This window comes from Mustela lutreola, chromosome 7, assembly GCF_030435805.1.
Source record: "Mustela lutreola isolate mMusLut2 chromosome 7, mMusLut2.pri, whole genome shotgun sequence".
In the NCBI taxonomy this organism is placed as follows: domain Eukaryota; kingdom Metazoa; phylum Chordata; class Mammalia; order Carnivora; family Mustelidae; genus Mustela; species Mustela lutreola.
Genome location: NC_081296.1, coordinates 24,807,872 through 24,825,755, shown reverse-complemented (window position 1 = coordinate 24,825,755; position 17,884 = coordinate 24,807,872). Strand labels below are relative to the sequence as shown.

Below are 17,884 nucleotides of genomic sequence, written 5' to 3'. Positions count from 1 at the left end.
TTCACAATAGCCAAAAAGTGGAAACAACCCACATGTCTGTCAACTTATGAACAGATAAATAAAATGTGGCACATTCATACAATGGAATCTTGTTTAGCAATAAAAAATGAAATACTGATAACCTGCTACAATATGGACAAGCCTTGAAAACACTGTCTATATGGAATGTTTAGAATAGACAGATCTATGGAGACAGTAGATTAGTGGTTTCCTGGGTCTGGGGTTAGGGAAGGCAGAGATGGGGAGGGATTGCTAAAGTATATGCAGTTTCATTTTGAGTAATGAAAACATTCTACTATTGTGATGATTGTGAAACCATTGAATTGCCTGCTCAAAATGGGTGAATTTTATGGTATGTGAATTATATCTCAACAAAGCTGTTGTAAAAATTAAGAGCTGTAAAGTATAAAGTATAATACTTTAATAATAATCTGTACATCAAGTCTAAGAAATATTTACAAATCTGAGAAATTGAGGAATATGAGAGGAAAAAGAGACTAAATTATTTTTTGTGCAAAAGGGAAAGCCAAAATTCTATCTTGACATTGATAATCAGAAAGCTATATAAAGAATGTTCCTCAAGATTGTAAAGATAACTTACAAGTAGAATTGAATCCCTTTTTTTTTTTTTAAAGATTTTATTTATTTATTTGACAGAGAGATGGTGAGAGGGGGAACACTGGTAGGGGGAGTGGGTGAAGGAGAAGCAGACTTCCTGCTGAGCTGGGAGCTGAATACAGGGCTTGATCCCAAGACCACCAGATCATGACCTGAGTTGAATGCAGACACTTAACGACTGAGCCACCCAGGCACCTTAGAATTGCATCCTTAATACTAGAGATGATAAACTTAATGAAATGTAGTTAACATAGGAAAATATAGAGAAATATAAAGAACTAAAAATATGATAGTTCAAACTTTATTAATTTTTACAATAAATATCAAGGCATTAAAATCCTCTATTCAAGGACAAAGACTCAGAAACGATACCTAAGAAATTACTTTAAAATCATGGGTAAAGATTTAAATATCAAAAACAAGTGAAAAGTGATAAAATTGTGAAAATATTTACCATAGTAGTACAAATGTGTAATACTCTTTCATTTGCTTTTTTAGCTGCTTATTTAACCCTATGCATATATATATACATATATATATATATATATATATATGCATATATATGCGTATACACACACACACACACATATAAAATGGGGGTGGGGGATGGGCAGAGGGAGAGGAAAAGAGAGAATCCCACATCCATGCCTAGCATGGAGTCTGACATGGTGAGGGTCGGGGAGCTCAATCTTGTGACCCTGTGATCATGACCTGAGCCCAGACCAAGAATTAGACACCTAACTAGCTGAGCCACCTAGGTGCTCTGGGAAGAGACTAATATTAAACACATAACGGTTAAATAATTGCCAGCTTTAGTAAGTGGTCTGAAGAAAATAGAAAGGTGCTGTCGTGACTTAGAGCTCCAAGGAAAGCCTCATGGAAGATATGACATATGAGTTGCGTGTACCTGTTAGTCATATGATCATCAGTTAACTGTCGTTAAGACATGTTCAGAGACCAGTATGTGGGAAAGAGACGCGACATTTCCTGAAGACTGGCATGATAATGTAGGGGCCTCCTTGGCTTTTAGAGGAAGCCAAAGGGCGACAGCAGAAGGCTGTCCTTGCGTGTTTCTGAGTTGGCCTAACAGAGGTTTCCACCCCTTCCCCTGCTTGGCTGGTTTGCTCACCCTGGTGGAGCCCAAGGCTACTTTACATATGGAAGTCCAAGGGATGGCTGACCTGGATGCAAGGGAATGACAGCCCACCTCGTGGCGACCTGCTAGGGACCCTGGAAGATTGGGGTTCAGAGCTTCATTAGGAAGAGTCACCCTGGTGCCCTGAGAACCATGGCCATGCTCAGACGAATGTGCAGGAAGGGCGGGTCCTTTCGCCCTGGAGTGTCCTGGACATTCGGGAGGGGGCTTTTTGCTTGGGAAGCAGCACAGTCTGGTGGCAGGTTCTCGGCCACAAGAGGAGGACCTGGACTTGTTTTCCCACCTCCAGGCCGGTATGTCGGGCTTGTTGAGCCCCTTTCTCCATGTGTCAGGAGACAGCTGGGGCTTCTGTGAAACTTAAGAGGTCTGGAGAGGAAGGAATGAGGTCCCACTGCAAACTACTCTGGAAATTTAATACATTTGGAAGAAGCTCTGACATCCGAGAGCTCTACAGAGGCCAAGGAGATTTTTTTTTTCTTCTAAGCTTCTAAAAAGAGGGCAAAAGCATGATCTGATCATTTGCTCATTGTTCATTCATTCTCATTCATGTATACATTCCAGAACAGCAGCTGAAGACTGACTCTGTTCCAGGGGCCCTCATCAGGGTGGAGAGAAGGAGGTGGGCAGCCTGCTCCCTCAAAGCCCAGAAGCTTAGGGAGATGTCCCGCCGATCACTCTAGGGTATGCTGAGTGCTACAGGGGTAGCACTCAGGTAGGTACAGGTAGAAGGATGGAGCCTTTAGCTTTATTTCAGTTTTGCATACGAGTTCCAACTCCATAGAGTGGCCTGCCCTCCTTGCAAAGGTGGAGGAATTTCAGAGCTATCTAAAGTTTCTTGTACTTCCTTGTCAAAGATGAAAGACTGTCTGTCAAAAGAAACAATACCCAGGATTCCGAGGGGCCGGGGGAGGGGGGCGGAGACTCCAGGTGCAGAAGACAAATCGATTTCTTTTCAGGCTTTTGTCTGCCCTGTCTAGCTCTGGTTGAAACATGAGCACGTTAATTAATTTCTTCCTCCAAGCTGTGTGTTTGGGGAATGTTCTTCTTCTTTTTTTTTTTTTTCCCTCTCCCATCAGTTTAGAAGATAAAACTGTCAGATTCCAGTAGGCCATGTATATGCTTTCAGCAAGACGTAAAGCGTGTAATTATGCCAAGCACTTGCATAAAAACGATTTTTCAAAATTTGCCAAATGCGACTTGCTGGACCCCTGTAAGAATTGTGCCTGTACAGGAATTGCCCCGCTGTCCTGGAATACGGTTATACACACATCAACTCATGCAAAGGTGACGTATGCCCAGTGCATACAATGGATATCCGTCTGTCATGGGCTGAATTGTCTCCCTGCCATGCCTATTGTCGAGTCCTAATCTCTAGCACATCAGAATATGACTATATTTGGAAAGAGGGTCTTTACAGAAGTGATTAAGTAGGAATGAGGTCATTAGTATGGGCCCTGATTCAACATGATTGGTGTCCTTGTAACAAGAGGAGAATGGGACACGGATGGGTACAGGGTTGGTGGGGGCATGGGGAGGGGAGTAGACCTGCACATACACAGGGACAGGATGGCCATCTGCAGGCCAAGGAGAGGAGCCTTAAGAGAAATCCACGCTGCTGACACCTCTGTCTTAGACCCCCAGCTTCCAGAAGGGTAAAGAAATCAATTTCTGTTATTTGTGCCACCCAGTCTGTGGCACTTGGTAAGGGCAAAACCCTGGCAAATGAATACAATACCTTTTAAAGGTACATTGACAATTTAATAGTGGTTGAGATAAGGTTTCAGGTGGATGTGATTTGAAGGAGAAACGGCAGGCTTCTGCCTTACCCTCAGGGTACCTTGTGTCAACCAGTCTAATGCATCTGCTTGGAAGAGACCCAGCATCTCTTCCCAGATGGTGCTAACCAGAATTTTCCCTTTTCTCTTTTCCTGCTGCTTTTCTCCTAGAGGTGCAGCTCTGTCCTTTCCTGATTGAGTGAATATAAGCATATTCACTCAATATGCTGCTCACTCATATCCTGCCCTTCTTCCAATTCAGATCGCGCTTTCACTGAGAGTTCTGTGCTGTTTCCTAGATGGTCCTTTCATTCTTGGGTGTTCACAGGACTGTGAGGTTTTATGTACTTTTGACATAAAAAGTCTCTCCCTTGACGGGGGAGGGGCACCCAGCACAGAGCCAGCTACAGATCTGGGGCTGGGCTAGTGCCTGTTGAACAGGGGATCGTCTTTTCTCAGTTGGTGTAAGGTCGGCCTCTTAGAAGCCTTGTTCTTCCTGGTTGAGAGTCTGTGGACTTCGGTTTGTGGACCCGATGAGCAGGAAAGAGGGGTAGAAATTGAGAGGATGGTAGTCCTCCATGGGCCTGGGTTTCCGCCTTTGAAGCGCAAGTGTTTGCGATCTCAGGGAAGTGGTCCCGCTGTTCTAGGACATTCCAGCAGTATCCCTGTTCCTCTACTCCCTGACCTCTCCAACATCTGCCCCATTTCCACACCTCTCCTTCACCTGTCCTTGTCTGATTTCAGTTCCCCTTCCCCTGCCTCCCCCCAGTGGAGCTCTCACTAAGAGACCCCCTTTTGTTATATCCAGTTCCTCTTGACCTGGTCCTCGTCTGTGTCGCAGGTGCTGAGACTTTATGTTCTTGGCTCCTGCGACTCCATGCTCTGCTCTCCCTGCACCTCACGTGCTCCCCAACCCCCACTTTTGCCTGCTGCTGTGTTGTTGGTCTCCGCTCTTCCAGCCAGCCATACAGTTTCGAGGCCCCTGAGGGACTGGTCTGGGACCACTAATGCCTAAGTGCCACTCTCTACTCTCACCTTGCTGTTAAGCTCCAAGTCTGCACATGGAGCAGCCAACTTGACCTCTGCCCTCACGCGATTCAAGAACACCTGAAACCCAAGCTAGTGATCCCTAACTCCATGATTAGCACAACCATTCTAAGCAGGAATGATCTTTGTTGGCCCTTCTTTCTTACACAAATACCCCCAGTAGTGTCAGTGTCCCCTTCTAAGTCAACCTCCTGAATGTGATTGTTTCTTTTTTTTTTTTTTAAGACTTTATTTATTTGACACAGAGAGAGAGATGACAAGTAGGCAGAGAGGCAGGCAGAGAGAGAGGGGGAAGCAGGCTCCCCGCTGAGCAGAGAGCCTGATGCGGGGCTTGATCCCAGGACCCTGAGATCATGACCTGAGCCGAAGGCAGAGGCCCAACCCACTGAGCCACCCACGCGCCCCCTTATTGGTTCTTTTTTACCTGCACTTTGCCTCCCTTGTCTAGGTGTGGGGACCATTTACCTGAACTGTCCTGGTCATTTAGCCGGAGTCAACACCTTCTGTGGTGGCCCCTGGAATCTCTTCTCCCCACAGCGGCTGGGGTGATGCATTCAGTGGCTTCCCAAGGCTCCTGGGGTGAAGAAGAAAACCCCAAGCATGTGCCACGTGACCCTGCATCCTTGCCCCTGCCTGCTGCTCAAGTCTCTTTGCCAGCCGCACTCTTTGTCTCGGCACCCCACAGTTTCTAGAACATGCCGTGACTCCTTCTGTCCCCAGGGCCTGTGTTCATGCCACTCCCACTGCTTAGCCTGCTCCCAGCTTCTTTCTCCCCACCCCCACATTTAACTCCTGTCCTTTGGGTTTTGTCCCACATGTCACTTCCCCATGGAACCTAGTCTAAATTGGAACCCCTTCCTTTTTATTCTGTCACAGTGATCTACTCTTTCTTACAAGCATGTGTTACGTTTATAAATTTTCATATATTTATCTGTGCATTTGGTTAACATCTGTTCCTTCTAGAGGAGGGTCCCCTATACATGGTGGCCGTGCTTAGCACCCCGTAGGTTCCCCATCAGCATTTATTGGCTGACTAAATACCTTTCGACCTCACCCACAGGCAGTGGTGCTTAGCTGCTGGGTACCTACATGACTCTGACCACGGGCGGAAAGGTCCAGCGGGGCTGGCGCGTGTTTCCTGCCCTTGGCCCTGCTGAGTCCCAGGGCTGGGATGTGGATCACACCTCCTGCCTGGTGGAGGGACTCATTTCGGATCCCAGAGTTGATCAGTTCTTCGTGGGGGATCTTCCCTATGAAGAAATAAAATATAATAACCCCCCACCTCCCCCAAAACACAACTCTTATTTTTCACCTTTCTTTATAAGGAATTTACATGAAAAAAATGCCTTTTATGAAATGACTTGGCCTTGGGGGAAGTTACTTAAGGAATTCATACTTGGAGAGTAAATGTTATTTTTTTCCTATTTGAAAAAAAGAGAGAGAGAGAGAGAAGGCCATTCTATTTCAAGGATGTTGGATTTCTGCAGCTGCCGCAAAGTTCACCTGGCTGGGAGCTCTTCTGCACACGTGGAACCATCATTTCCAGCTGGAAAGGATCGCTTTTCTAGAAACAGACCCTTTTTGCTTTGGTTGACGAAAAGAAAGGGAGGAGAAAGTAATTTGGGGGAACCTGATGATTTTATTGCAAAGCACAGTGTGGATATGTCTTTGGGTGCAAACTGCTGAAATTACACCTGAAAGCCCACTGCTGGCTCTCTGGTTATTCATGGTTCCTCCTCCTGCACTTCCCCGACGTTGACTCGGAGTCTGTGTGGCACTGTCCCCATGTCCTGGGATGCGGCTGCGATAGGTCCTTGGAGAGATCGATGGCGTGTGTGGATGTTCGTACTTCCTCCCTGGAAACTCCTAGTGATTGGTTTCTGTTAAATGGTGACTCCCAATGTAGGGCAGCATCCCTGTTTATGGCAGAGGGGAAAAGCCCATCCAGGACTCCCATGGCGAATAAATAAATCCTTGGTTCTATAATGGGAAAGGACCCTTGACGCTCGAGTGAAATCAAGAAAGTAGTGTAAGGAACGACCCTCTCATTTTAGGCTTTACCCATTTGTGTCGGGCCAAGAAAATGGAAACCGTGCCATGTGTTTTCCAACAGAGGGATTTCTCGTGGAATTTGCTGTATCAGTGACCAAGTCTGAATGAGCAGAGGGGGAAGCTAGGGTGACCCAGGAAACAGCTGTCACCCGAGGACTGGGTTAAGAAAAGGGAAGAGGGACATTTCTGGGACCAAAGAGCTTGGGGCAAGGGTCTGAGAGGGTACCAGACCGCCAAGACCTTTAGCCAAGCTGGTGTCCCTATGGATGTACCGCTGAGGGAGGTGGGGGGGTAGCCTGGGATTGTCCCAAGAGCTGGACACTGAAGCCCTGTTGTCCAGTAGTCCTGCTGGAACAGTGCCATCCTGAGCTAAAAACACGGGGAAGCCCCTTCACCCTCTCTTGGTATACCTCTAGCGCCCCCTGTTGGTGGAGCTGCCCAGAAAGCCAGATGGGAAGGGAGTCTGGAAAATGTAGTTTGCAGACTCCCAGCCCCAGAGGCCAGTGCGGAAGAGGAGCTAAGAGGCAAAAGACAAATTCCCCGTGCTTGGGAGATAGAGACCTTTCTGTTAACTGGCCCCTTTGAGGGCATCCAGGCCAGGCCCCACTGAATATCTGGAGTTCCCAGCCTGAAGGTGTTTTCATTATACCCCGTGGCTGCTTATTTGAGGACAGAGAGGCTATTGGACATACATTTGAAACCATACATCTCACTGTTTCTTGTGCTGTGGTGGCAGTGACGTCAGTGCGGTGGGGAGTGTCTGTGTGCGGAAAGCCCACTCCCAGCAGCACCGGGTGTCCCCCCAAGGAGAGACTCACCCTGTTTGCCAGGCTTTCATGAAAAGCATTTGGTTTTCATTCTTCTAGCCTATATGAGACATTATGAATGTTTCATGGTTTCAACAGCTGATTTCACGTAAGACATGTATTGTGTTCTGTCATATTTGGGATGACAATATTCCCCCCCACCCCCACTCCACTGGAATGTTGGGAGGTTACATTGGGACTTCGAGCAGGGATGACAAGTTACTCCTTCACTCTTCCGGGAACTGTGTTTCTATACTATTTTAATTTATGGTTGCCTGGTTGAGGATGGCCTTAGAGACATCCATTTATGCCCCCTGCCCAGTAAGAAATTTCAAAGGCAACAAGTTGGTTGATGAGTGTGTCTAGATGAGAGGTGCTGGTTGATGGAGAGTATGAGCACAGTGAGACCCTACAGAGTGCAGAAAAGCATCCGAGTTCCCTGATTGTCTCTGGGATCAGGCAAAGTGTGAATGAGTCTTTAGACCTGAACCATGGACCATGGTAATAGCAGCGTAATGCTAGGGGGAGAACTCAGACTAGCCCTGTAATCTGGGTGTGGCGTTCTAGATCTGACTGTTAGAGGCTGAGCCCGTATCCCTTCCTTATTCTGCACATCTGCCTTTAGGCAGAGACATAATCATCACCTTGCTTTCTCGATGCTTTCACTGTGGTGGGAGAGGGGCACATTCTCACCAGCTCCGATGGGTGGCAGAGCTGTGGGCCTCCCACACAGGCTTTGCTACCTCCCCTTTAGGTGGAGGAAGCACCCCATGGGAATGTAATTTTAGGGCAATTTATGTGAAGTTCCCTAATTCATCTTGACATTCATGAGGAGTTTCAAAAAGTTAAAAAAAAATTCATTTAGTGAAGTATAATTCTTGAATTCTTCCTGTGTCTGGGGCTGTGCCAGGTAGGCGCTGTGGCAGGGTCGGGGGCGGGGAGTGGGGACGATGTTTGGGTCCCGGAGCTCATAGTCAGGTCCAGCAGACAAGCCTAGTCTCCTGTTAGACTGAAAAGGGAATGTTAACAGCTGCGGAGTTAGAAGGTGAACAGGGGATTTGGGGGGGTGCTCCAAGCCCCTTGATGTTGGCCCATGGGATCTCCTACCAAAGACTGGCCATGGACGGGCTCCCAGGCACTCTCAGCGGACCCCGAGGTTCCGGTCTGTTGCTTGATCTAAGCCGAGAGATTCTGCTAGTTCCGCCGTTACTTCTGTTTACCAGATTTAAATTTGTTTTTCAGGTGACAGGCACAGATAAGAAAAAAAAGGAAAAAAAAAAACAAATAGCCAGTCACATGGCCTGCGTGGTACCCTGGGCAGCCCACGCTGGGGGTCCACAGACCTCGGCACCCGGAGTGGGTTGCTGGGAGGCCCCTCTTAGTGCTTGAGCCATGAGGCAAATGAGTGGATCCTGCCTGCCAAACAACTCCCCTCTTGTTCCAGAAGCCCTGTCACCATCTGTGACCTCACGTGTCCTTTCACTGAGGCCCCTTGCCACTCTCCTTTCTTAGTTCAGCTGCCCTGCTCGTGCCCTCCCCATGTCATGTTGGCCGCCGGGCCCTCCCTGCATGGAGAAACCATCCAAAGCTCCTGACTTGGAGCACACAGTGGAATTTCTCCGGAATTCCTTTTGTTGAGTGTTTAATTTTAGGCCCTTCGGTGTAAGAGAAGGTTTCTATCAGATACAAGGAAACAGAATTCACGATCACATTTGCCGTAAAACATGTATTGAAAAAGCTGCCTTGGGCCTCACCCAGAGGCCCCCGTGTAAAGTCTTACTGGTATTTTTAATTGGAGAGGCTGGTGTGAGGTAAATATTGCCTTTCCTTGAGGAAGGGTGTCTTCCCACCCGTCAGAGATTGAGAAAACCGACAAGCAAGCATGTTTATCTTAAAAAAAAAAAAAAAAGAAAGAAAGAAAGAAAAAAGAAAAGAAAAGAAAACTCTGATTTTAGGAAACTCAGAACCAAATTCTAAGGCAGAACAGGCAGGTTAGACCATCATCCCTGGAATCGCAGTCAAGTGAGTTGGCAGCCCAGAGCTAGATAATTTGACAAATTTCTTGGTGCTTCGGTTGCTCCTCTGGAGGTTTGCATGGTGACAGTCTGTGACTCTGGCTGCAGGGAGGGGACCCCCGCAGTGTGGGCACAGAGCCAAGTGCCTGGGCGCCTTGCATTTGGCTAACAATCCACGGGGATCTCTGTCACCAGAGCTGCCATGGTGACCTTCTCTGTCCATATAGCTGTATTCTCTTTTCTCTCATTATTTCTCTAATTTCAGTCTGTCTATTTTGGGGGTGAGTCACCTTCAGTCTCTTAGGCTCCGAGGAAAATCGTGAGGGAGCTTGAAGTCTTTCTCACCCTCTGTCCTCGTGTCCCCATGCAGGGCTCCATCTGCGCCAGCTGGATCTGATTTCAGGCGAGATTGATGGGGAGTGGCTGTTTTATTGATTCTGCCTTTGACCTAGTTTGCACGAGAAGATTTGTAGCTCAGAGCTAGGAAACTCACCTGTCACCCCTCAAAGAATCATGCAAGTGATGCATTTCCCACAGAGCTCGGATATCTAGAGCTGTCCCTGTCCCACCCCGGAGGAGGTCACCTTGGGGGGGGCAGGGGCTCCACCCAGAGACCCCAGATGCCCTTCGCCGTGGACACACTGATCCGCGCGCATCAGTCCCTCATGAGGGGTGATAAGCCTGGCTCCTGAAGGCCGGGATTGGGACTTAAACTGCAGGCAAGGGGAGCACACAACTACCTTCTGCGGAGACCATGTTCCTTGGTGCTCATACATGTCTGGTACATTTTCATCCAGAAAGCCTTCAGATGAAATAACTGCTCACTAGAAGTGATTCTCCAAAGAGTGTCTTTAGACAGCCCAGGGCCTGTTTGAGTCTATAGAAAGAAGGTGTAAAAATGAACATTATAACCAAAAGGGATTCCCCTGGGGGACTCTTACCTTAAAAACCCAAATCCTCTGCAGCAAATTATGGGGTGGTTGGGAGGCCTTTTTCACTGTTTCTGAAGGTGTCTCTGCGGGCAGTTGTGTTCCTGGGATGTGAGCCTGGGCCCACCCGGAGACTTAGGGGACCTGTCTGGATCACATGGCTAACAGGGACACCCTGCCTGCAGACTCCACAGGCGCTTCTTGTGTTCTCGTCTCCATGAAAGATGACAGACATCAAGCCATGGTTTACTGAGCACATACTGCGACCACACCCTGCTAAGGGCTTGGATCCCTGCAGCAGCCTGGTACGGGGGGAGCCACGATTCTCTCTGTTTCACTGATGAGGTCTTTGAGACAAACAGAGGCCAAGAGAGTTATCCCAGGTCAGACAAAACAGTCGGGAAGGATTTGAATCCAGCTGTTTTGTCTTGAAAGCCGTGTCCTTAACCAATAGGTCACTGCCGCCACCATCGAAACCCTCATCATGGCCAATGTGCCATTCATTTATAGAAGAATCGTAACATTCCAGGGAGTGTAGTAAGCATTCAGTGAGCGGCTCACTTAATCGCTGCAAACCTGGGTGGCGGGTGTGTGATGGTTCTGGTTTTGAAGGCAGTCACAGAAGGCTTGCAGAGCCTACCCTGGCCCCTGGTGCAGCAGAGCACCCCCTCGGCTCTGCCCCACACTGCAGCCCTGTTTTGAATCTTGTCATCAGTGCTGTGGCCCTCAGGCTGCAGACCTCCCTCCCCTCACTTCCCTCACTGTCCTGCCAGTGCACACCCCTCTACCGGCACGCACGGGAAGGGGTTCCTCCCCACGGTGTTTATAAGGGTGTCAGGGGATTGGGCACATATCACAGAATCTGTGTGTCTCAAGGTGAGAGGGAGGGGCAGGTGTCCTTCCTCTGACCACAGGTAAATTCTTTGCAATGTAGCACGATGGCAGCAAGGATTTTTTTTTTTTTTTAAGATTTCATTTATTTATTTGACAGAGAGAGAAAGAGAGAGAGATCACAAGCAGGCAGAGAGGCAGGCAGAGAGAGGGAAGCAGGCTCCCTGCTGAGCAGAGAGCCCGATGTGGGGCTCCATCCCAGGACTCTGAGATCATGACCTGAGCCGAAGGCAGAGGCTTAACCCACTGAGCCACCGAAGCACCCCTGGCACCAAGGGTTTTTGATAGGATTGCCTTTACCCTGTCCTTAGGAGAGCTGGGGAAAAGCTGCAGTCAGGGCGGCTAGGTGAACATCTGGTTCTAGACTCGTCCTGGTCCCCTGTGCCCCTGGACCTTAGACTCTTCCTGGTCCCCTGTGCCCCTGGACCTTGAGTGCTGTGTGTGGGGAAAGCTTATGTTACTAGCTTGAATGACAGCAAGTTTAAGTCTGAATCTTTCCTTTAACTTTGTAAGCATGTTGGATACTCAGGACCTAATTCCTAGTATTGGCATAGTCTTGGACTTGGTGGCCTGAAGCGTCCACTGTCCTTGGTCTCTAAGGGCCCAGTGCCCTTGGGCAGCTGCTCCGTGTCCTCTGTTTGTTTTCTCTCTAACTTGCCTCTGCAGCTGGCACAGGCTTGTTTTTCCTCTCTCTTTGTACGAAGGTGACCTGAGGTCTTCCCTGGAAATGACATGGGTAGAATCACAGAGTAATTCTTCTGGCTCTTGAACTCTCACACCAAATATTATGTGATCTGTGTGTTATTTATCTGGTAAATGTCTAAAGACTCTTTATTTTTAAACTAAAGAAATATGTGTCATATAGAGCTTGATAATTCACAACTGCGATTTGGGGATTTCTTTTTTAGTTTGCCAAGAGCAAAACTCATAACTAAAATGATAGTTTATGTGTTTGCTGAGCATTTTTGGTAGTTCCCAAATTCTTAGACTCAGTAATAGTGTGAATATTCTAAAAACGTTACATTTAGAATGCCCTTAGTTTTTTGTGTTTTTTTTCTTCTCCTCTTATTCTAAAGAAGACTTGGGGTAGCTTACATAAATACATAGAATTCTTTTTTTTTTTTAAAGACTTTTCAAATTTATTTAAGAAAGAGAGAGGGGGGGGGGGAAACAAACGAGATGAAGAGCAGTGGGAGAAACAGGCTCCCCACTGAGCAGGGAGCCCAGTGTGGGACTCAGTCCCAGGACCTTGGAATCATGACCTGAGCCGAAGGCATACACTTAACCCACTGAACCATCCAGGCGTCCCACCAAATCTAGGACTTTTGACACTCATTTTGTGGAAGGCCTGACCTGCCCTGAAGTGAGGCTAACAAGCATCTCTCTTGACCCCTCATTTATTCAATTTCACTGCAGAAATACTAGAGCCTTTCGATAATAGCTTGGTGCCCCAGACCTCATTTGAAAGTTCATTATGTGGCATGCCCACTGGATTGCCTTGCAAAATCTGAAAAGTTCTGAATTCCTGAAACCCATCGGGCTGCAGGTATTTGAATCAAGGCTTCCAGCCTCATCCCTTGAGTTCACAGGACAGGACGCTGAGGTGCGCATCACCGGCCAGCGTGAGTCTAGCCTGACAGCCCCAAATAGCAACGCTCAGCGAGGGGAGCACAGGCAGCCTGACAGCGGGCCCCAGGCAGCTGGGAGGGATAATTACACGGTAGTGCTGGAGGGCCGGGAACAAGTCAGAGACCCTCTGAGCAGGAGGAGCACAGTCAGTGAGGGTTGCTCAGGAGAACTGTGCCCCGTCTTCCTGGGTAGGTCCTGCAGCAGCAGAAGTAGGAGCATCAATTTCGTCATGCTCAACCCAGAACCCTTTCCTACCGAGCTTTTACGGCCCTCCTCCTGTTAGGTTTGCCATTCAGAGGGCAGCGAGGAGCCTGTCAGCACACGCGGGCAGAGCAGGTGGGGAGAGTCAGAGCGGAGCTGGGGGGTGGGCTTTGGGTTCAAGGACCAAAGTCACCACTGCTTAGTGCTTGACTTCAGCTTTGTGATGTGGGAAACAGGGACTCCACTCATGCATTCACTGACTTCCTCACCATCTGTCCATCCGTCCATCCATCCATCCGTCTGTGGGTGCATTTGTCTAGTGAATATTTATGGCTTATGGCACACTAAGTGCTAGGCCAGGGGCTGGGGGCCATGAAGGGAACATGAAGGATAGTTATAGTGAAAATCCTTTAAAAACCACAGAACAAAAAAATGACAAAACAAAACAAAACCCAGAGCTCCTGACCATTGTGTTTTACCTGTTACTTAGTATTCTGGGCACGTGTCAGTCCATAGCATTTCATCCTGTAGGACACCCTGCTTATTAGCTCCCTGTGGTCCAGGTCTCACTAGTCCTATTTGGTACTTAAAGAGTGATGCACGGTGCATTTTTTTTTTTTTAAGGTTTTATTCATTTATGAGAGAGGGCAAGTGAGGGAATGTGAGCAGGGGGAGGGGCAGAGGCAGAGGGAGAAGCAGGCCTCCCTTCCAAGCAGGGAGCCCAACGTGGGGCTCCGTCCCAGGAGCTGGAGCTGTAGCACTCTGTGGCTGGGAGAATGTGGCTGTGCTCATGACGACAGAGCCCTTACCTGGTAACCTTTCACCTTGGTCTGTTGAAATGGGAGCAAGATGGTTTGTTAGAAAACCCAAGTGGGACAGGTTGGCCTGATTCAGGCAGGTAAGCATCCTAAGCCCAGAATGTAGAGATCACCCATGTGCCTGCCTCCTTGGGCTCCGAGATGAGCGGATTGCTGAATGCGGGTTTAGTTGTATAAAGGGACCTTCTTTAGAGAGACAAGAGGCCTCTTCCATTCTGCTCACGTGTAAGGCAGGGCCGTCGGAGACCTTGCCTTTTGTCTTAGCATGGACTCTTCCCTCATTCCACCGCAGAGGCCCAGAAGACTTGTTGGGAGGTGGACCTGGTTCTGGGCAAGGAGAGACACAACCAGCACGCTCATGCCTTTCCTCTTGCTTTTCTCTAGCTCCCCCATGCCTTCTGGATTGTTGTGGAGAATTTTAAAGGGACATCTGTGTTTTTCTCAAGCTCAACATCATTATTTTAAACGAATAAAGTAATTTGGGTTCATTGTATACACTTGGAAAATATAGAGAAAAGAAGGAAAGTGAAGATCACATATCCCCTACCATTCATGTTTTAGCTGTGTCCTACCTATGTTGGTTGGTTGTCTGGCTACTTACTCATCTTTTGGGAGGGGGGGCGTGTGGCGGGAGCAAAGGTACTTGTAGGCTAAATCTTTCCAAAATTGCGATTTAACTGTATCATCACAAATGTGCCTTTCCCGGCTGCAGACCATTCATCGTGGCTTTCTCTCTCTGTGTTTGGACACTTGCAGTGCTCGTCGGTTTTCACAGGTGTACGTTATATGGCACAGAGTATTCTTGTTTGTTCACGATGACCCATACCTCAGCCTGCTTCATGGTGTGCTTTCTGGGCTCTGGAAGAATCAGGTTACTCTCTGAAGCTGGTTTGTGCGTGTGAAGGCTGGGTTCGCTGCGTTTTAGCAGAGATGACGTCAGTCATTTCTGTAGGGTCTAGGGCTCAAAATGGAAATAACTGTTACCACATTTAAGAAGTGCCTTTCTGTTTACATACGTTGGGTTCCTGAAAATGTGTGCTATTCGAATCAGCCTTTAGCACTGGTCAGAGGGGTTTTCGCCAACAAAGCTGGGGTCACCCTCGCCTAGCAGCTTGTAGTTGCCCACTGTGATTTGGGCTCTAATCAATAACAGTGAGTGCGTATCCCTGTCAGATCTGATAGGGAATGAGTTTATCTAGAGAGTCAGCAATGACCCTTCCCCGGGCTCAGGAAAGGACCCGTCTTGGCCGGGATGTGCATGTCATGAGATTTTCTTTCCTGATGATGTTTTGTTTTTCTTTGATATAATGCTTTGTGATTATTAATGTTGAGGGCTTCTTATTTGTGACTGTCAGAACAGTGGCCAGAGTGCCCCCTCCCTGGGTTGCAGCTGTCAGAAGTGGGTTTAACCCTTTCAGAAAGCTCTCTGGTTCTCTGCCATTAACCTGAGGTGCCTTCTCATCACTTCCCCAGCGGGTCTGGGCTTCCTTCCCCTCTGCCGACTTCTCGCTACTGTCTGCTCTCCTCTGATGGGACAGGTTCCCTCTTCCCTGATACTCAGTTCCGTGGGCCTCCTTGGCTGCGATGTAGACAGGTGTGAGTCCCCTTCTGCCCCTCAGCTCCCCTTTGGGGATGTGAGCTTAGGTGTGTCCCCCCCACACCCCCACCACACTGCCCTGTGATGGTGGAGGTCCAGCTTCTGGCCACTGGAGACCGACCGTTCTCTGCGGGAGGCTCAGCAGAAGGCTGATTCACTGTCCAGTTTTGGAAATCAAAATGCCAAGGACTGCATGGATGTCTCTGTCCTTTTCTAGAAAAGAAGAAGCCAAGGAGGGACAGGGCATCCCAGGACTGGCGGGAGCGGAGGAACGCCATCCAGCTGACCAGCGAGCACACGGTGGAGACCCTGGTGGTGGCCGATGCCGACATGGTGCAGTACCATGGGGCAGAGGCTGCCCAGAGGTTCATTCTCACCGTCATGAACATGGTGAGTCTCCCATTGCCGTCCGGGATGAGGGCTATGTCCTTGACTTTTCCCCAGGCTGGGGGATGGAGACACAGCAACGTCCCCCTGGGGAGGGCCTGCCCTCCGACGTACCTTCAGTGCTAGGGTCTGTGCCATGGTTGACCCTTGCCTGCCCTTCTTACTAGTGGTTTGCCAAGACCTCTCCTCAGTGCTGGACCCCTCCCGGGGGGGGGTGTGTCACAATTGAAAGAGTCACTTCCTCTTCTAAGGAGTCAGCGGTCTAGTAGAAGGAATCAGGATCACACTTGAGTGTGATCAGCTCTTGCCGTGGGCTGTGAGGGCTGGAGGAAAGTTGGAGCAGGGAGAGGTTGTCTGGTTGTGGGTACAGGGAAGGAGCCACGAAGCCTGCATCTACCTGATTTGATGAATGGGAATAGCAGGAAACCGTCACCTTGATGGTGTGGGAAGGCAGGCGGTGTGACCCAGCTGCAGGAGGGAATGGGGAAGTCTGAGGGGTGAGGGTGGACACTGGACAGGGGCAGGTGGGAAGGGCGTCCTGAGGAGTGGGGCTGCTGAAAGAGGTGAGGGAGGCAGGAACCAGCCCCGCAGCTGTGCTCAGTGGGGACTGGAATGGGAAAAGGCAAGAAGGGGCATTGGAAATGGAGAACATGGGGTGGGGAGAGGGGCTGAGCTGAGGGGCAGGCGTGAGGGTGGAAGAGGCCACCACGTGGGGAGGAAGAAGAAGTGCTGGCCCTGGTCTCTGAGAAGTACGTGTTCTTCCTCTGCACAACCCCAAGTCCTCCTGGTGGCTGGTGAATGGCGTGTTGCTGGGCTGCCCAGAGGACACCCGGAGGGGAGCTGCTGGGGTTGGCTCCACACCAGCCTCTTTCATCTGTAGCTCATTTCATTTCATTTCTTTTTTTTTAATTGTCCAGAGCACCAGTGCCAGGAGGAACCACTCATTACGGCAGCTCAAGTAGTGATGAGGCAGAATTCCACTTTGATATTTGTTTCCATAATTCTGTGGTCAGGACGGGGGCAGCTATAGTACCACCAGTGGGCGGAGGGGGGTCTGTGGCGATGGTGCCCTCAAGCTGCCCGTGGCTGTAACACTAAAGCACAGGGACCGAGCAGTCCCCAGCCCTGGCTTTCACTCAGCGCTCTCCATGCCCTTTCCGCTGCTTGGACAAAGAGGTTGGAGCCTCCAGATCCTGTTGCCGAGGGCAAATCTGGGGCCAACCCCATTAAATGGGGATTTAGATGTTCCCTGATGAGGCCTACCCAGTGAGAGCGGGGCCACTGTGGCGAAGGGCCTCCGGTGTGTGTGCGCTAATACGGACCCCTCCGGTCACCTCCGGTCACGTCCGGGTTTCTTGGCCAGTCCGATGAGGCCGGAAGGCAAACAAGGGCTGAGTCTGCTGACCACACTTACATAGACTCCCAGCACCCGGAGCTGGTTTTTGTTGCTCTCGTGGTGGGGTCGCCATTCAGCAAGTTTAAAGACAAGCTGTGTGCGGATGTAGTACCTTCTTTTGAACAAGACCACATTCCACCATTCCCATCCTCCAGGCCCTCAAACCCAAGTTTTGAAAATCCCGAGAATTCTGTTCTTCCTGTGGCTGTTGTAGCCAAGGGATTTCTGTTAGGAAGTGAGATCTTCTTTAAGCCAGGAGGATGGGAAAGGACTGTGGCTGGGCTCAGGAGCCCTGTCATTAGGTGTCCAGGTGCAGTGAGCAGGGAGGTAAAGCCAGCCAGCCTGGCTCTCTCCCATCAGGGAGTTGACTGTGGGCCTGCAGGACTGAACTGGCTCTGTTTCTCTAGCCTCGGTGGATTTAGAAAGGAATCTGCGGGCGCAGTTGCTACCTTCCTTGCAACATACTCTCTGCAGGCTGCAGAAGGAGCGTCAAAGGGGGCCGACATCCAGGCTCCTACACCCTCCTGACTTTCTCACGTGGGCCTCTCTGGGTAGAGACCTGCCCAC

At 49.4% G+C, this 17,884-nt stretch overlaps 1 protein-coding gene across 6 annotated transcripts in view; it reads left to right on the top strand.

Moving 5' to 3' along the window:
* Positions 1-17,884, top strand: part of ADAMTS17 (ADAM metallopeptidase with thrombospondin type 1 motif 17) — a 327,760-nt gene that overhangs the window by 47,104 nt on the left and 262,772 nt on the right. For all 6 annotated transcript variants that reach the window (XM_059180153.1, XM_059180151.1, XM_059180149.1 and 3 more), the window contains exon 4: positions 15,752-15,924. In XM_059180153.1, the coding sequence (XP_059036136.1) occupies positions 15,752-15,924 (173 nt within the window). The remainder of the gene's footprint in view (positions 1-15,751; positions 15,925-17,884) is intronic.